Raw genomic sequence first — 20,482 nt, forward strand, 5'->3', positions numbered from 1 at the left:
ATTTCAGTGAGTGAAGAATTCTACTTGATCAGAACAATGACAAAAGTTGACTATCAGAGGGACAATTCTGTAGGTTCTAAGAATGTGGCCACAGAGAAAATGTCTCCCACACTCCTGATCCCATATGTAGAGGGTCACTAGATGTTCTCCAGTTTCTTAAAGTCACCTATCAGAATGTGTATACGTGGAGCCTGGAGTAACACAGGCTTATCCATGGCAATGCCCAACAGTCAAAGAAAGCCAGGAACATAGTCTAGTCAAACAAAGTTGGGTTTACTACTTACTGCAGCAAAGAGACCTCACACTATGAGGAAGTTGGGGGCATCTCAGGAGGGTGTTGAGAAAGGCTTGCTGTGGGACTTGTGTTAGATGATTCAGGAGGGGTTTCAGGAAGCAAGCATTTCCTCTGGATCAGGTATGGTCAGGAATTGGGGACAGTTCCAGCGTTGGGTATCTTAATAATTTTTTTTCTAGGAGGCAGAAGAATGGGGTTAAATCTGTAATAGGTCAAGAAGCAGCAGTCACCCATGTTTTTGTCTTGGCTCAGATAAGATTTCAGAGTGGTCTCGTTTTTGTGTCAGTCCATCACAGTGACAGAATGACCTTGTCTGATGTTGGTGTTCTATGAACTTGTTTATGTGAAATAGGGAACCCTCTGGCTGAGGTGTTAATACCAGGTCAGCCACCAGCTGACATCTGTCAGCAATGCATTTCCTCTTTCTTGCCTACAACATCTGAGAGGTGGCCTATGTCTGCTAATTGCTCCAGGGGCAGTCATTTGGGGAATCCTCAGGCGAGGACTTTTTCCCTTCCAGCAGCTGCTGAGGCTTTCTACACTCAGAGGGAGAAGCTCTAAGTCATCTTCATGTGCCCAGTAGTTTGGGAGGATAGCCGAATCACATCACTCAGTATACACCGAATTCCAAACATGTTTCCTTGTCTGTTTAGAATAGATTACAAGAAAAGTTCCATGATTTTGTAGAAATAATTATCCTCAGGCTGATATAAAAAAGTGTGCCTGGTCTATCTAGGGACAGAATTAAACCACATCAAATAAAATAGAAATTATTTTTCTATAATGTCTTGGATAATTTTTCTTTTACTTGTTCATTGTACAATGATACGTAAGAGTGGCAGTGTGAACATATCGAGTGAGCTGACACTGCAGTGCTGTGCCCAGATCTCTTCAGATCACTTTTACTATGTCTGTGCTCCCCTACCCTTCTGTGTGCTTTCACTTTCAATTTCCTCTATTTGCTTTTGCTCCTCAAAGGACTGCCCTGGGGCTACTGGAGTCCCTTTGCCCAAAGTCCCTTTGCCCATATCTGAAAGGGCCTGGATAGCTATCTCGCTGAGCATCTCTTAACCAATAACTGATGGGTGCAGGCCATGAAAACCCAGCTTCCTTGCCTTGAGTCAGGATAAACTCTAAGGTGTAATTTACCCTCCACAGTTCCCCTGCAGCATCAGGCTGAAGATTTGGCCCGAGATCGTCCTCTTACCTGACTTGTTCCTCTTTCCTAACCTATTAACCATCCCCTTACCAGCTTCTTCTGGAGCACATTCTTTCTAAATCCTCATCCCAGGATCTGCTTTGGAGGAACGCAGCCTAAGATGTTAGGCATGCACAGAATACATTTACAAACTAAGCACTATGACACTTTTCAAATCAAAGGGAGAAAGAGCTTCAGAGCCTTTTAGGACATATAGTTGATCATTTGATACTCCCTTAGAACTCTTTCTGTGTATCAATTGATACTTCCTATGATACCTCAACCATGTAAGACTTTTTTTTTTTAACATCTTTATTGGAGTATAATTGCTTTACAATGGTGTGTTAGTTTCTGCTTTATAACAAAGTGAATCAGTTATACATATACATATGTTCCCATATCTCTTCCCTCTTGTGTCTCCCTCCCTCCCCCCCTCCCTATCCCACCCGTCCAGGTGGTCACAAAGCACGGAGCTGATCTCCCTGTGCTATGCGGCTGCTTCCCACTAGCTATCTACCTTACATTTTGTAGTGTATATATGTCCATGCCTCTCTCTCGCTTTGTCACAGCTTACCCTTCCCCCTCCCCATATCCTCAAGTCCATTTTCTAGTAGGTTTGTGTCTTTATTCTGGTCTTACCCCTAGGTTCTTCATGACATTATTTTTTTTCTTAAATTCCATATATATGTGTTAGCATACGGTATTTGTCTTTCTCTTTCTGACTTACTTCACTCTGTATGACAGACTCTAGGTCTATCCACCTCATTACAAATAGCTCAATTTCGTTTCTTTTTATGGCTGAGTAATATTCCATTATATATACGGAGATGGAAACAACCTAAGTGTCCATCATCGGATGAATGGGTAAAGAAGATGTAAGACTTTTTTAAATTTGGAAATATCTATTCCAATTCTATACCACTCTGTTGGGGGGGGATGGTTAGGATAATCTAAAGGGGGGATGAAAATGCCTATGCCTTATTCACTGGACACTTTATAAATAGGTAGCCCTGCTTTTGAGAGCCTACAAATAATGTGTGTGTGTGTGTTTTACAGAATCCTGAAGGAGGCCTGTACGTGGCTGTGACGCGGTTGGCAGGCATCACTGGAGTTGTCATCACACTCTGCCTCATATTAATTATCACCTCCTCCACCAAAACCATCAGGAGGTCTTACTTTGAAGTGTTTTGGTACACACACCATCTCTTTGTGATCTTCTTCATTGGTCTCGCCATCCATGGAGCTGAGTGAGTATTTAAACTCCAAGACCAAGTATTTTATGTCTCTCAGTTTCCAGATGTGATGCTCTGCTAGAGGCACAGTGACCTCCCTGTCTTTGTGTGACCTTAGCCTGTCTGCTGAGGGAATATGAGGGGAAAACAGAAGTCACTTTGATAGAAACCACTCAGCACCACTTTAGTTTCTGGTACCCGACTCATAACTATTCATAGTGCGGTTATTTATAGCAAGCTGGAAAAATACACCAAAGTTTTGAATATCTTTGCAAGCATATAGAAAGCACGCTGAGAGTGCTGGCAGGGTCTTGGATGTCTCCAATGATGTTTCCTGTGGCTTAATCCCTAGAAAATTAGACAAGCTCCCAAACCAGAGAGGTTAATGATTAATCAGGTGAAAGGGTTTGCTGTCGTTCAATGAGGTTTTTTGTTTGTTTAATTTTATTTATTTTTGGCTATGTTGGGTCTTCGTTGTTGCACGTGGGCTTTCTCTAGTTGTGGCGAGCGGGAGCGACTCTTCCTTGCAGTGTGCGGGCTTCTCATTGCAGTCGGTGGCTTCTCTCGTTGTGGAGCACGGGCTGTAGGGCTCAGGGCTTCAGTAGTTGTGGCTCGCGGGCTCTAGAGCGCAGGCTCAGTAGTTGTGGTACACGGACTTAGTTGCTCCACGGCATGTGGGATCTTCCCGGACCAGGGCTTGAACCCATGTCCCCTGAATTGGCAGGCAGATTCTTATCCACTGAGCCTCCAGGGAAGTCCCCGTTCAATGAGTTTTGATTCAAGCCAATCATTCACTGATTGCCTACTGTGTATGAGGACCTATCTCAGGCACTGTGGGGAATACTAGAAGGAGAAATACATGGTTATTGCCTTCAAGCATCCTAACATAATAAAGGGGAAAGCTAGCTTCTACTGAGCATTTGTTACAGACATGAAATGTTTCTTTTAATCTCCAAAAGGTAGAGATGCCCTTACTATCCCCATTTCCAGGGGAAATTGTAGACAAGGAAACAGACCAAAAAAGGTAAAGTGTGTAGCCAAGCCACTACCAGTTTATCCGTGGCATAGCTGGGGTTGGAGACCGGATGGGCTAAGGCAGGCCATGATGAATGCTCTCATAGAGACACACGGTGCCTGGATGTGTGGCTGGGAGAGTTTGCCTTATTGGGACCCTTCTTTCATACCAGGCTTCCTTTTTCTACTCTTTCACACTAGCTGATTCTCCCACCTGCACGCAAAAAGCAGACCTGGGAAGTTCCCCGGTGGGTATGGGGCTCCAGATAACTAAGGGTGGAGGAAGTAGGTGTCAAGGCTCAATGACTCTGGTCTGAGTCAAGTCAGCCTAGAAGTGGCTGAGACCTAAAAAGGGGAAGGGTGGAGAGAAGCAGCCTGTGGCAACCCCTCATGTGCATTCTTTTTTTAAATTTATTTTATTGAAGTATAGTTGATGTACAATGTTATGTTAGTTTCAGGTGTACAGCAAAGTGACTCAGTTATACATATCCATTCTTTTTCATATTCTTTTCCATTATAGGTTAGTACAGGATACTGAATATTGTTCCCTGTCCTCAAGTGCATTCTTGATCAACTTGCTGACCCTGACGCCTGGTCATCTCTTTCTAAGCACTGAAAAATCTGTGTAGACAAAGACTCTCTTAACTCTCCTAAAAGCATTTGAGTATCTTTAAATGGGACTCGGTCATCATCCAGCTGTTTCAGAAAATCCTAGAGAAAAAAAAAACAAAACTGAATTTCTTCCCCTCTCTAGCTTAGTAATTCCACCACTTTACGTTTGTATAGTTTCATAGATATGTATTTTCCTCTGGAGCCGGCAGAGGAGATATATGTACCCCGTTCTCCATCTGAGGAGAATCTGCTACTTATGCTGATTCTCAGTCTCCTGAGACTAGCCAGTCTCCTGGCTAGGTAGCAGCTGAACTGGGATTAAAACTGACTGCCGGTCCTGGCATTGAGAAGAGAAGGAGAAAATCCGACTTTTTTTCTATCACTTACTCCCCAAGTAAACTTGAACATTAAGAACTTTAATAGTTATCATTTGTTGGACGCTGACTTTGTGTCTGGCGTTTTATATGCATCATGCCAGTTGATTACTAAAACGAACTTTTAATGAGGCACTTATACCTATCCTATAGCTGAAGAAACTGAGGCTCAAAAGAAGTTAAATAACTTGCCTAAGGCCACCAAATTAGCAAGGGGTGGACGCGGGATGTGAAACCAAGGCTGTCTGGCTTGGGTCCAGAATTGCTTTCACCAAATCATTCTGCTTCTAGTTACCTGGTCTCTCTAAGCCTTGGTGTCCTCATACATAAAATGAGAGTACTAATACTTACATTTCAGGCCTGTTATGAGAATTACCTGAAATAATTTGTGTACAGTGGCTTTCCCAGGCTTGGCATGTGATAGATGCTCAATACATGGTAATTCTCTTCCCCAAGACCTAGGGATAGAAAGCGATGGTTAATGACCTTGAATTAAAACATCCTCTGAATATACCAACTAGCATAATAAATTTTAGGTCCCCCAAACAAACTTTTAGGTCCCCCAAGCAAAGGGCCTTCTGTGTCTCTTCTTATTATATATTCTGAAGACCTTGTCATTTATGTTCCTTCAGGTCAGGGACATGACTTAACTTTGTGCCTCCCTCCCTCTGTTCCCACTCAACCTGCATTGTCTTATGTTTTAGTAGTTGCTCAATTAATATTTATTGAATTGAAGTGAATGGGCTCCGAGCACTTCAAGGGACACACCGTCAGCATTGATGTCTGTGAGAATGGCATAATCTCTACAAAATTAAGTCGTCTTAAGTGGATTTCAACGTTTTGGTTGAATTTAGACAATTTTGAAACAACAAATAAAAGATTTGTACTAAGCCTCAGGGCTACTGTATATGGTTGTATGGGTTGTCAACTACATAAGGGTGCCTGGCCAAGGGGAAAGAAGTTAGCCCATGCTCTGCTGGCCAAGCTCTTGCCTCTAGAGCTGTCCTCAAAGAGGGGGCATCTTGTTCTAATATGCACAATGGTACTGTACGGGCCAGCGGTTGCTCTGTTGGATTTGCAGTTTTTCTCTTTTTATTTGTCTGTTTATAAATGAGAATAATACTTGAAACAGAAGCACAAATGTTGCCTTCCGGAAAACATGTACTGATCCAAAACTTACCCTCTATAATGTTACATATAAATATCCTTTGTGCCACTGTACATATTTTTTTTCTTTTTCTTTTTTTTTTTTGGCTACATTGCAGAGCATGTGGGATGTGGGATCTCAGTTCCCCGACCAGGGATCGAACCCACAACCCCTGCAGTGGAAGCGTGGAATCTTAACCACTGGATCGCCAGGGAAGTCCCCATTTTTTTTTTTCTATTGCTAAAGATTATGAATTTTCTTTCCCTTCCTCTAATCTATTTGGAGGGGGCAAGAAGTATTACTTTTAAGTGAAAAGTATAGGAACCATATGAGAATACTAATAAAAATATGTCAGAATCTCAGAAAACCAAGAATTTAATCTCTTGTTTCTAAATGGTCTGGACTTACATTTCCTCCTCAGGCGAATTGTACGTGGGCAGACCGCAGAGAGTTTGTTGAAACACAAGCCAAGAGAATGTTATCAAAACATCTCACAATGGGGAAAAATAAAGGACTGCCCAATCCCAGAGTTCTCTGGGAACCCTCCTATGGTATGTACAATTCATTGTAGCTATTATAGTTTCATTACCAACAATCTTCAAACTGTGTCTAAGAAAGAGATACAAATGTCATAGAGTTGTCCGTTATGAATGTCACGGAACTGCTAGGATGTTATAAGTATCCAGTGTTTTTCTGCTATGCTTATTGTCTAGAATTAGTTCTTGAAAAGTAAGCTTTACGTTAGTCTGTTATGAACATCCTGATATAAAACTTGGAAAAGTATTGTTTTTTAAAGTGCTTTTGGGTTCAAGAAGTTCTACCTCTTCTCTTCTGGTTGTGATGGCCACAATAATACCAGTTAATGATTTTCAGAGGGATTCCATCCTGAGCCGAGTTGGAAAGCTCAGATTATGATTTATAAGGAGGCAGGAGCCTCTTCAGATTCCAGGAAGTAGGACTTTCTATACAGCTTTCAGAGCTGGGAAGGAAATTTGTGAGGTGGCACATAGGGCTACCATTAGGTATCAGGAGGTCCCGTCTATGAGGCATAAAGGAGGCTGCAGAGCCAGGGTCATGCCATCAGCACTTCATGGTAGAGCAGGAGTGTGGCAAGGATGACCAAGGGAAAAGATGCTGAAATATTTACCTTTTGTTGGGAGCTCTGAAGAACTCCGTTTTGTTTATTCTCAATATCTCCGTTCCATAGAGTGAGCAGTGGACGCTGTGATCTTCACACCTTTTCCCCCATTGGCAAGCAATATACTTTATTGGTTATTATGCTAGCCATTGGTATAAAACTAAGCAAAAATCAACTTTTGTACAGGGCTTCTGAACAGGATGATTATTTTGTCCTTAAGCACAGTATAATATAAAGGCAAATTTCCCATCCCATTTTCTCTTTCCTTTTTTCTGACTCTCATAATATAGGAGTACTCTTCCTGTAGAAACAGCATGCTGTCTGCAGACTCCACATCTTTCAGCATCCTTGCTCATTAATGAAAGCAAGCAGACACATCAGTGAACTACCCCCACTACATGCAGACATCAATAGAAAGGATTACAAGGGAACTCTATTGCAGGTCCTCTTATGAGCTGGGGAAGGCACATTTCCTTGAAGACAGCTAAGTCAGAGCGCTGCTACCTTCACAGGCATCTACCTCAGAGGAGCTCCTGGGTTTCTGGGGAGATTAGAAGTGATGTCCAAGACCTGGCTGCATTCAGTGGGGCCCCAGGTGGCAGCCAGGACATAGATGGATGATGCTAGACCGTTTGAAAAAACTGTCCCATGAAAATGAAGGCCAGTAGCAGAGCATTTATGACTTCCGGGCAGATATCCTTCAACTTAGGCTGGAGATAGGGACATTTGGGTGCTCTCAACTTCCAACAATAACTTTCTTAAAATTTTTCATAGAAAGATCATAGGCGAGACTATGGGAAGCACTCTGGGATTTTTTTCCCCTCTTGGAATCCCTTCTGGAATGTTGTATTTTAGATGATATCGACTTCTAAAATTCTTTGCCACTTCAGATATTCATCTAGGAACCTAACTGACTGAATCCCAGGATGGATCTGTTTGGCCTAAATGTTTTTGTATAGCCAGTAATGCCACGGGGTAATTCCAGTGTTCTGAAACACTGCAGATTCTGACAAGAGAACACCCTAGAGAAAGTGCATTGCATAGCTCCTAGAACTTGCCAGGATATTGGAGGAAGAGCTAAATTCTAGTGTGGAATTTCTCATGTTGCAAAGAATGAAGCTTTGGCTACGTGACCAAGAGAAAGTAATTGCAACGTTGCATTAAAAATATGATGTTGTTGAAATGCTGTCCTTTAGAGAAATGTTAATTCTGAAACCAACCTTACTCTGCTGTAGGGTTATTGCAACTCCTATTGCGACAATAGGAGGAAATCCCATTCTTGTGGGCAGTTCCTCTTGGGAAAGTTCCATACTGTAGATATAGTTCCCCAATGTGGGCAAGGAGAATGTTCATTTTTACTGGCTCAAAAATTTATTTTAACTTTAGATATTTTAGAAGAAATTTACTAGTCTATCATGGAATATTTAAACAAACCAAAAAAGGTGAACTTCTAAAATGTTTTGTCCCCATGAATCTTTTATCAACTACCGCCCCTTAACACATCCTTTTTTCATTGTTTGCTCTGATTACAGACTTGGAAATGGATAGTGGGTCCCATGTTCCTGTATCTCTGTGAGAGGTTGGTACGGTTTTGGCGATCTCAACAGAAGGTGGTCATCACCAAGGTATTGGCTGGGTTAGGAATTACTAATACTATCTAACTATATCATGGACAAGTCTATCCAAGTTCTCTATATCATTGTCAGATCTCACTTTTACTCAGTTTATTTTGATTAAACTTAGGGCAGAGAGATGACCTACAGTTTGTTTCAATGTACCTAGCTTGATAATCAAATGATTGGGCCTTTTAATTGGGGAAACTAGAAGTTAACATTTTCTGTTGAAAAGTGAACCCAAATGTTTTGTGTAAATGAATCCCTGTGTGTGTGTGTGTGTGTGTGTGTGTGTGTGTGTGTGTGTGTGTGTGTGTAGAGGGGAGGAGCATAGAGAGATGATGTGATTAGTTAAGAGTAAAGAAGCAGGGCTTCCCTGGTGGCGCAGTGGTTGAGGGTCCGCCTGACGATGCAGGGGACACGGGTTCGTGCCCCAGTCCGGGAGGATCCCACACGCCGCAGAGCGGCTGGGCCCGTGAGCCATGGCCGCTGGGCCTGCGCGTCCAGAGCCTGTGCTCCGCAACGGGAGAGGCCGCAACAGTGAGAGGCCCGCGTACCGCAAAAAAAAAAAAAAAAAAAAGAGTAAAGAAGCAAAAGAGGTGAGTTCAAAAGGTCATGCACTGAGCCTTAAAATATTCAGATGCCAAAAGAACCAGGGAACCAAGGGCAGGTCTCTGTGCTTTGTATACAGTCACAGAGTATCAGAGTTAATGTACTCAAAGTCTCAAATGAGCTAATAACTAAACTGCATTTAGAATTGAATCCGCTAACTTCAAGTATATAGTGGTTTTTCCCCACACGTCTATGCTGCTTCTTATCATTAAATAAATAAATATCCAACTAAATAAATAGAAACGGAATTGCCTTATTATAGTTTCAGGAAACATCAGACAGGACTATTTTTATCAAATAAAATTTAATTCAGTTCAGTTCAGAAAGTATTTACCAAAAGCTTACCATGGGTTGCTTTTGCAAAACACAAAAAATCTTCCACTCCACCACCCTAGCTCTTCTTTCTTGGCATCTATGGAAGGTCATAGTAAAGTTAGTCCAGCTGACATTGGAAACCTTGAAATATAGGAAGCCACAACAGTTCTCCTTTTATGATATTTATATTGTACTATGAGAAAAAGCCCACAGATCAGCAAAAAGAACCACCACAAAATTTCCCTTACTAGACTAGAATGAACTAACCAGACAAGTATTTCCTCTAAGCCTATTTCTAAGGCAAACTTGTTTGCCTGTGAAGAAAATAAGTATTCATTTTCTTCTCATGTAAACACACATAAGAAACAAAGTACTATCCAAAAGTATTCTGGTGACAACGCTGTCCACTAGTGCATTTTATTCCCTTCTATCCCGATGTTCCCTGTGGTAGCAAAATTGCAATGTGGTGGAACTCATTCTCACCACACAAAATTGCAACATGAGCAACATAATTTTCAAACTCATTTTCATCCATTTTTATTTTCTGTTTCAAAATGAAGCTCTACACCTCCTTATTTCAGTGATGAAGGGAAGTTGGTTACAGCCTTGTCATATAACTTATATTTGAATCACAAGTTTTGGAAATGCTTGGCAATTTTTCTTAAAAGGATTTCCTATTGTCCTACTCCTCACGGGTGAAAAGAAAAGCTCGTGTATATCAGTCAACATTAGGAATCTGCTATTTTGTTTCTATTGATTTTTCTTTCCTTTGATGTCCCTTGGTTTGTTTTCAGTTGCACATATAAAGTCCCTCTAGGATCTCAGGAATCATCAAAGAAACATATTACTTTGTATATTACAATGAAATCATTTTGTTATTTACCAACTTACCAGTTGATGGACATTTGGAGTGCTTCCAATTTTTTTGCTATTGTAAACAAAGCTGTTATGAACATTCAGGTACACGGAGAAGGAGGATGGCAACAGGTGGGTGGGGCCTGGCTTTGGGAGAGATGGATGGTGTATTCCCCAGGTAGGGAGAAATGTAAAAACAATGCATGGAGTCAGGCAGGTTCAAGGTGGGACTTGGGACAAAGACAGACCAGCACCTTAGGCTTGGTTTGGGCGATGTTGCTATATTATTAGCCAATGGGGTCTCCTGCTTCTGTCCGGCTGCTAAGGCTCTTGATCATCCCTTGGGGAGATAGGAAGGCTGAGCAGGAAACCATCTCTTCTTCCTGTTTCTAGCAACTGCCTTGTCTTCTTAGAGAAAAAGAAAATCACATTAAGCTGGTGTCTTAGGTTGGATTCCCTGGCAAAGATTCTGAGACAGAGAACTGCATGCAGAAGTCTTATCGGGGCATATTCTCAGGAGATGAACCTGTAAAAGAAAAGAAAGGCAGGATTGGGGGAAGGAAATTGCTGGCCCGAAGTGGTTGCAACTGCAACCTCAGCTGATCCTACAGGAAGTGCTGCAGCTGCGATGGCCCCTGGGAGTTGTCCCAAAGTGAGGACAAGGGCCAGGCCTTTGGATCCCTGCCCCGGCTCACTGTTGGCCATGGGCTACAGCCGAGGGCAGTTGCCAGCGAGAGGCAGGTTTGCTGGAAGAACTGCTGTGTTGGCCCTGAAGAAGGGACCTGTGTGGGGCATCTTAGCTCAGCCTTTTATCCATACGGATACTGAAAAGGCAAGTACTGGGGGAAAGGTTCATTTCCAGAGACACATTTTGTTCCATAGGTGGTCACTCACCCTTTCAAAACCATCGAGCTACAGATGAAGAAAAAAGGATTCAAGATGGAGGTGGGCCAATACATTTTCGTCAAGTGCCCTGTGGTGTCCAGGCTGGAGTGGCACCCTTTCACCCTGACCTCTGCCCCCGAGGAAGACTTCTTTAGCATCCATATCCGCATCGTGGGGGACTGGACGGAGGGACTGTTCAAAGCTTGTGGCTGTGATAAGCAGGAGTTTCAAGATGCCTGGAAACTACCGAAGTGAGTACAAAGCGCCTATTACAAAGGTGCATCAGTTCAGGAAAAATGTCACTCTACTAGCTCCTGAGTCTGACGAAACATACGGATTCTATAGGGAGCTATCTCGGTGTTCCCCGTTTTGTACGTGTGCTGTGCTTATGCATATATGTATAAATCTTATATGAAATATAAAATGTTTGAATCAAATATTAATCATGGATATTCCCCAGTGCCTATAAATTTGTAAGGGTCAAGGCCAAGGTATATTAACTTGCAATCAAAGCTATACTTAAAATTTCATTGGTGTACGTTATTTGAGGGTAAATGCCAGATGTTACTCACTTGGCCTCTTTCTTCCCACACGCCTAACATGGTGTCAGGCACTTAGTAGATGCTGAAGAAAAGTATGTCAAATAACTCAATGAATAGACCAACATAAAGTAGAGATATTAAATTTATAAGATATCATGACATGGAAAATTCTCACTTTAATGTGCAGTGTAAGCAGGAATTTCAAGTGTGGGCTCACCTGGCAAGAGACACAGACATTTGTGTGTGTGTGTGTGTGTGTGTGTGTGTGTGTGTGTGTGTGTGCGCGCGCGCGCGCGTGCGTAGTGAGTGAACGGGGTTGGGGACATGAAAAAAATACCCCTGAGATTTACCAAATGTTTTCAGTTAGCTAAAAATTCCTCTTCTTACTTCCAACCCCGATGTTCACACCGAGTTGGTTACTTGAAAGCTATCTCACAGAACAAAGTGTCACATCAATACATTGTCCCAGTTTGAAGTGACGTGTCACACACCTGCAGTGATAATGTGTGCCCCATCCTCCTCTGAAGAGCAAGGTGTCCGTGTAACTATCTCCCCCATGCTTCCCTCCAGGATAGCTGTTGACGGGCCCTTCGGCACTGCCAGTGAAGATGTGTTCAGTTATGAGGTGGTGATGTTGGTGGGAGCAGGGATCGGGGTCACGCCCTTTGCATCCATTCTCAAGTCGATCTGGTACAAGTATTGCAATAAAGCCCCCAATCTGAGGCTCAAAAAGGTAGGTTCTTTTCTTTTTCAGAGGGCTTGGAGCATTCACCACAGTCTGCCAAGTGAAGCCTCAAAGAGCCTTCAGGGCAGAGGCTGGCAGAGACTGGCGGAAGTGGAGACAAGTTCTAGGTAGTTTCAGAGAGGCAGGCTTTGCACAAAAGGGCTGTTTGATAAGTCAAAGGTGCTTCTGGGGATTCCCTGGCGGTTCAGTGGTTAGGACTCAGCGCTTTCACTGCCAAGGGTGCCGGTTTGATCCCTGGTCCGGGAACTAAGATCCCGCAAGCCATGCGTGGCACAGCCAAAAAAATAAACAAACAAACAAATAAATAAATGTGGTTCTCTATAAGCAAGCCTATTATTGAAAGTACAAATATACTGTATTTGTGTAGCATTACTGGAAAGTCAGAAGAGAGTTGGGAATAGAAAGTGTCCACAACCCCAATCCAATAGTTACACTTTTTGTAAATTCTCTTCCAACATGTTTACATATTTTTAGAAAGCTGTATATATTGAGTATGTACAATTTCATGTCCTGCTCTTTTTAAAACATATAGTACTTTTCAGTGTTGTCACAAGCTTGCTGATAATCATTTTTGATGATTCTTTCATGTTCCATTGAGAGGATAGAATAATTTTTCTATCATCTTACGTTAGATATTGACATGGATTCCATTTCCAGCCCCCAGCACATTTATTTGCAGGGGGAGGGCAGGAGACATGTCCTTTCGTGACACTTCTACTTTTTTCCTTTCTTATGGCTCTCTCCTCAGAATAAAGTCCTGGGGGATGTTTTGGTTACATGTAAGTTTGGTTTCATTGCCCAATAATGGACATCTTTAATAAAGCTTGAGTCATTCTAATAGCTGTAGAGATAACCTCTAACAGGCACGTTGAGCTTACCTTGACTTTTCATTCTCCCCTTCCCCTCTTTTCGATGTGGGGGAGGTGTGGGTAGGACTACTTTTTCCCCTACGAACTCAGGGAAGTCTGCCAGTAGCGGGTAGGGACGTAGTGCGGTGGCAGTCATGGCTCGTCTAGATCCTATTGGTCTTTCTGAGAGGAGGGTCAAGGGAAGCCGGGGATCCTAGGAGGGCAAGAGCAGACCCAGGGGGAAAGTGGTGGGCCAATGTTTTCTTCTTAAGCTACGGATTTCTGAGAACAAGCTATTTATTTTCTGCCCTGCCGTGTGAAGGCCAGAGCAGGTTCATGTGAGCTAGTTTGTCAAATATCTAGAGCTTTCTGAAAACCCATGTTTCCAGGCATTCTGAGCAGCAGGGAAAAGTGGGAGTGGGGAGGGTAGAAATCCATATTTCAATGCTGATAGGTCCCTATTTAAATATAATCTGCTTGACTCACAGATACAGAGAAAGAACTAGTGGTTACCATTGGGGAGAGGGAAGTGGGGAGGGGCAAGACAGGGGTAGGGGATTAAGAGGTGCAAACGACCATGTGTAAAATAAATAAGCTACGAGGACATAATGCACAACATGGGGAATATAGCCAATATTTTATAATAACTATAAATGGAGTATAACCTTTCAAATTGTGAATCACTCTATTATACACCTGTAACTTATATGATATTATACATCAACTATCCTTCAAAAAAAGATAAAAATAAAAAAAGAAACATAATCTGCTTCACGGTCTGTCCCCCTCTCAGATCTACTTCTACTGGCTGTGCCGGGACACACATGCCTTTGAGTGGTTTGCAGACCTGCTGCAGCTGCTGGAGACCCAGATGCAGGAGAAGGACAACGCCGGCTTCCTCAGCTACAACATCTACCTCACTGGCTGGGATGAGTCTCAGGTGAGGAAAAGATCCCCAATCTCAGGTCCCTCCCACAGTGCCCAGGGCTTACCGACTTCCCCTTGGTTATTGGAATGTCTTGTGTACTGTTTTTAAGAACAGTCGATGGGTTCGGGTGATCCAGCACATTCACTCTGACTCAGTATCCCCATTTGTTCAGACGGTTGATATTAGATTCAAAGTTGGTATCTGCGGGACGGGTCAAAGCTAGGGAGCCTACAAGGGAATCAGAGCCATGACTTTGACCTTGTTAGAGCAATGCCTCCACCAGGGTATCGAACCAGGTGGACAAGATGATCTACGGGGTTATGGGAAGAAAATAGAGAAAAGATCAGCTCTCTCTCGTTCTCTCTCTCTCTCTGTCTGTATTTATATATACACATGCATATACATATATATGTATACACATGCATATATATGTGTATATATTCCTTTAATTTATGTTTATGCATGTTTTATACTATACATAATACATTTAATAAGGAGTCATAATAACTGGCAATAGTTATTAAGCATATGCTTGTGCCAAGTATTGTTCTTAGTGTTTACATAGATTGTCTAATTAAATCCTCACAACAACCTTATGAAGTAGCTATTATTCTTTTCCAGATTTTACAGATGGGGAAGCCAAGGCCCAGAACAGGTTAGGTCATTTGTCCAAGGGCATCCAAGTAATAAATGCTCCAGAACCTGCACTCTTAGTACTCCCAGTAGTTCATGATTATCATTTGTAAATAAATCAATATATATCTAATGAAGGTGATATATATGTATATATATATATGGGTGTGTGTGTATGTGTATATGTATATATGTGTGTGTAGTATATGTATATGTATATATGTATATATGCTTTCTCCCTCCTGAGACATTTAGCAATGGAAATGTGAATTTTCGATTGAGAAGACAATTACAGTTAATTACAATTATTGATAAGATAGTCACAATTCACAAGACAGCCCCCCACAACAAAGAATTATCTGGCCCCAAATGTCCAAAGTGATGAGACTGAGAAACTCAGAAACAAGTTAATGATTCCTAGGGGGTAACATCTTTCTAAATAAGCAAACATTAATGACTTGGCCTGGAAGCAGCATGACTGTCCCCCTGAGTGAGGGGGTAAGGCAAGGGTCTCTGCCCACTCCTGGCCACTGCCTCAGATGGCCATCCCCACACAATGGGTCCTCAGCTAAGACAGTTTTCACAGGCACCTGGTCCCTGCGAAAACCGACTTCTTCTCATTTAGGTTTTGGCATATCGCTTATCATAGGTTCTCCAAGTCTTAGGAAAGGCTTGTTGCAAACGTAGGTCCAGGGACACATGACCATGAAAATTGCTGCTCCAGAAAAAGTGCTTTTAAGATGCCACTTCTGCAATTTAAAAATGAAACAACAACAACAAAATTTGATAAAAATGAAACCCAGGGGAAAAAAACGTATAATATATAAATTGCTTTGCAGTTTTGTTTTTTTCAAAAGCCAGACACAGTTTTTTAAGTGGGAAATCTCTTTGCATTGAAAACTAGTTATTTTGCTTTGCAAAACTTTGTCCCTACAGGATTATCAAACCGGGGTAACTACCCTTCTTAACCTCTTCCATCCCCATCATCCATTCCCTGTCCAGTGAATTTAAAATCTGATTTGATTGTTAAATAAATGTAATTAACCATTTTTATTTTTAAAAAATACCTGTTGTTCAAACTGAGGCCCCCTAGAATGGTCACAGGAAACAACACATGACTGCACACACACACACACACACACACACACACACACACACAGAGTAGCTTTAGGCTTGGTTTGATGTCTCATTACATTACCAAAATATGAATACATTTTAGTCTATGGTTGTCTTAATTCTTAGCGATTCTCCCAAAGGAGCGGGAGTATATTAGGGTGAGAAGAGACTGTCAGACGTACTGCAGAGAGAAAAACAGTGAGATAGAGAATTTAAATCCTACCCACACTTCAAAGTCTGGCGCAAATGTGGCCACCCTGAAACCTTCCCATATCCTTCCACCCGTGCTCCCTTCTTTGTCCTCATGGAGATGTTTGTGCCTCCTCTATGGTCTCCCTTTCTAGACTGTAAATTACTTGAGAACTGGTTTCTTCAGTGTTGACCTTCTAGCTTCCAGCATGGTGCCTTGCCCCAAATACATACAGTTAGAACGGTAATTAGAGCTTGGTTTGTGAGATATGTAAGTATATCTGTGTGTGTTTATACAGCATGCCTCTTTTGTCTGAATTCATGTCCTTTCCTGCAGGCCAATCACTTTGCTGTGCACCATGACGAGGAGAAAGATGTGATCACAGGCCTGAAACAAAAGACCTTGTATGGACGGCCCAACTGGGATAATGAGTTCAAGACCATTGGGAGTCAACACCCCAGGTAAGGAATTCCCCCGCCAAGGTGTTCTTTTTTTTTTTTTTTTACCATCTTTATTGGAGTATAATTGCTTTACAATGGTGTGTTAGTTTCTGCTTTATAACAAAGTGAGTCAGTTATACATATACATATGTTCCCATATCTCTTCCCTCTTGCCAAGGTGTTCTTGAGGCTCATGGTCTACAGAAAGCAACAGCTTCCAAACATGGCTAGATTTATGTATTGCGGAAACTAAAATACCTAGGTTACCATATTCACACCCATAAAAGGTTCTAGATATCTCTGACTTTAAGAGGAAGTCTTTAAATCACACCAAACAAAGATTCCCAGGCCCCACCTCAGGCTTTCTGAACCCTGTTCCCCCCACATAGGCCCATAACTCAGTTCTTTTCTTTCACCTCCTAAATTTCAGTCGTGTATCTACTTCTATTAATTCTCTATGATTTATATTTATTACTAAGGAGACACTGTCCCCACTTTCATTTATAGTTTTTGGGTCCAAGATCATAAGTTGACAGATATTCCAGGTCCTTCCTGCCCTCACTAAAGCTTTGGTCATCGTGAAACTAAATGTTCTATAATATAAAAGACAGCTCCCCACAACAAAGGATTCCCTGACCTAAAATGTGAGTAGTGCTGAGGTTGAGAAACTGTTTTAGGTCAGTTTTCATTGTGCTACTATTCCCTGGTATTTCTAAGTTTTTCCTGCCTACTGTACTGACTGTTCTTGAAACTCTTTATCAGTCATTTACACTTTAGAGTGAACGAGGCTTGGTTGGTTTCTCGAATAGATTGATTGGTAAAGGAAAGTAGCTTAAGAAAGAGACAGGATGCAAAGGAAGCACTACAGTTCTTGCTTGTCTCGCAAGCTTATCCTCTTACGTTCTCTAGATTTTCAGATTCTCCCTTTTCTTCTTTAAAGTCGCAAACATTTCTCAGAACATCTCCAGGCAACCTTTATTTGCCTTAGTTTACTAAGACTTCCAATGAAGCTCCAGAGGAGAAGTGCTACTTACCTGTCTCTTGGCTTCAGGCTCCATTTCCACTCTTCATGCTCTCCTGTGTATCGTGGCGGGCTAGAAGTCTGAAAACTGCATTTCTAAAATCTAGAACACATGACAAACTCAAGAAATCACCATAAATACACTCTTTACGCCATTGCTTCTTACACGTTGATGAACATATAAATCACTTGGGGAAGCTTTTTGAAACGCTGATTTAGTACGTGTGGGGTAGGGCCAAAGAATCTACATTCTTGGTTTTGAATAGATTTTTGAGTTTTACTGAAATCTTACGTGAACAAGAAATTGGAAATACAATCACATCAAAGAACAAATTGTCACGGCTTTGACATTTAAGCCAAACCAATTTTGTAGGGCAGATTTCAAAAAGGTGTGAAGTTATAACAATTTAAAAACACAGTTGACCTACTTTAAGAATCTGCGTTCTTAAAAAGCTGACACCGAGGCTACTGGTCCGGAACCAGAGCTAGAGGAGCAAGGCTTTAAAGTCTAAAATGTTGAGGGATGAAGTCACACGAAGCTGTTGGCAGAGGTGGTGTTCCTGAAGCGGGTTTGTCCTTGATTTTAAGATGCTGGAGTGTTTGGGGACATAGAGCCCTGAAGGGCAGTAGCCCACAGGCTCACAAATTCACCCTCATTTTCCCTGTAGTAGAAGTTTCCGCAAACCCTGCTTGCATGTCATTTTTTCAGAGAAGTCAGCTGCCTTTTGAAGTGGCCAGCTGCCCGCCCCTCCCAGCCCCGCAAACAGGGCCGAGCCACGCTCCCTCATGGTAACCTGACCTCTGTCATTTGCGGAAGGACAAAGGAGCAGAGGGGACTCTGCTCTGCGGCCTGAAATCAATAGGAAATCCCCCCATGTGCTTTGTAATTGAGCCCATCCCAAAGCCTGAAACTGTATTTTTTCTTTCTTTCCCAAAAGTACCAGAATAGGAGTTTTCCTCTGTGGACCGGAAGCGTTGGCTGAAACCCTCAATAAACAGTGCATCTCCAACTCCGACTCTGGCCCCAGGGGAGTGCATTTCATTTTCAATAAGGAAAATTTCTAACTGGTCTCTTCCATGAGGAAATAAATGTGGGTTGTACCGCCAAATGCCCCAATAATGCCAGTTGATAATATAAGTTCCCTCCTTTCAAGAAAAAGAGAGAAAGAGAAACTATACTGTGATGATTTGCCCTGAAAGGAATGTCAAAGATTGTTTAACAGTCATAAATTTGCATTTGTATGGGGCTTTATGGTTTTCAGAGCAATTATATACACATTTTTTCATTTTGTTTCCTCACAGTAATTCCAGAGAAAGGTAGGGCAAGGATTCTCAGACTCAGGTCTCAGGGTTAAAAAATGGGGGCTCAAAATGGTGAAGTAGCTTCCCTAAGATTAAAGCTGAGACTGGCTCTAGACCATCTGACTCTAGGTTTGGTGATCTTTCAGCAATACCAGGCTGCCTGGAAATAGGTTTGTATACTCCCCAAAAGAAGAAGCAAACCAGGGAGTAACTTTTCATATTCCCTTTTGTGTCATCTTTGTTATCATTATTGTCCTATCAAAGGAAATTTTCCAAATAAGAGATAACATATGTTGAGAGTGATTCATCACTTAATGGTGACAGCACACTCCAGTTTACCAATGCGGCAGCCTAACTGGGTCAGAGATTCCTCCTACAAAAGAATATTAGACTGACTGGAATTAATGTATGCCCCAGCAGAGAGTGGATACTCAATGAAAGTTTGCTGAATGAATGAATGAATGAAAGGACCTTTAAAACCATACAATGCCAGGGTAGAACTAATTGAAAGCTTTAAACAGGATTATCTGAGGAAATCACTTCTGAGACTCTTGTTGACCAAAGGAACCTGATTCTCTTGAAGGTAAAGAACAGGCTAAGGTTAGTAACCAGTAGGTTGTCCTGTCCAAACATTTTTATTTGAAACATGCAGGAAAGGGAGATAGAGGCAGAGAATTGAACTCCTGTCCTAACTCTGGCCGGCTCCTTATGCTATGAAAGAAATGCAAACTGATTTATTGCCGGAAACAGTCTCCTCCAGCCAGCACTTGTGAATCTGAACTTAAGAATGGTGACAAATATGTATCTGATACGCCCATCTGCTTTAAATAGCATCCACACTTTGTTTTACTTAAATACACATGCGAAAGGGATCTTACTGGTGTAACTAACGATTTATTGTTCTATCATCATGATCATGATGAAATTTACATCCCAGAAACTAAAATCCCTAGCTTACTGTGTAGGTATTGGATTCATACCCAGTAGAATGTTCTGGATATCCATGAGTTTGAGAGTCTCTAAATCATTGTTAATGTGGCCAGAAAGGTTTTTTTCCCCCCTCAGGACTGCTTCTACTTCTGGGAACTAAAAGCAGCTTTATGTGTTATATCCTCTGGGGCCACAGATATTTAGAAGTATTCAACTTTGATAATGAGAAAGAAAGAGAAGGGAGCAGGGGGGAAGGGCAGAAGATGGGGTTGGGAGGAAAGGGGAGGGAAGGGGGAAGAGAATAGAAGGTGAGTGAGAGAAAGCGAAAAAAGGCAAAAGGGAATGGTAGGTGAAGGGGGTCACTTTCTACCCCAGATTTCTTAAAGTCTTATACGTATTGAATGTAATTGCAGGAGCTACACACATATTCATTTTATTTTGATAACATATGGTATTGAATCTGAAATTCTGGCCATGAATTTGATGCTGAGTGGGCA

The 20,482-nt window shown here is 41.9% G+C and overlaps 1 protein-coding gene across 1 annotated transcript in view; it reads left to right on the forward strand.

Annotated features, from left to right (window-relative positions):
• CYBB (cytochrome b-245 beta chain) overlaps nt 1-18,960 on the forward strand; it is a 33,239-nt gene extending 14,279 nt beyond the window's left edge. The window contains exons 6-13 of the mRNA XM_082864757.1: nt 2,550-2,740; nt 6,294-6,423; nt 8,543-8,635; nt 11,288-11,541; nt 12,403-12,565; nt 14,219-14,365; nt 16,629-16,753; nt 18,692-18,960. Coding sequence (XP_082720883.1) covers nt 2,550-2,740; nt 6,294-6,423; nt 8,543-8,635; nt 11,288-11,541; nt 12,403-12,565; nt 14,219-14,365; nt 16,629-16,753; nt 18,692-18,818 — 1,230 coding nt within the window. The 3' untranslated portion in view covers nt 18,819-18,960. The remainder of the gene's footprint in view (nt 1-2,549; nt 2,741-6,293; nt 6,424-8,542; nt 8,636-11,287; nt 11,542-12,402; nt 12,566-14,218; nt 14,366-16,628; nt 16,754-18,691) is intronic.
• The last annotated feature ends 1,522 nt before the right edge of the window (nt 18,961-20,482 follow it).

Source organism: Leucopleurus acutus, assembly GCF_964270905.1.
Source record: "Leucopleurus acutus genome assembly, chromosome: X".
Classification (NCBI taxonomy): Eukaryota; Metazoa; Chordata; class Mammalia; order Artiodactyla; family Delphinidae; genus Leucopleurus; species Leucopleurus acutus.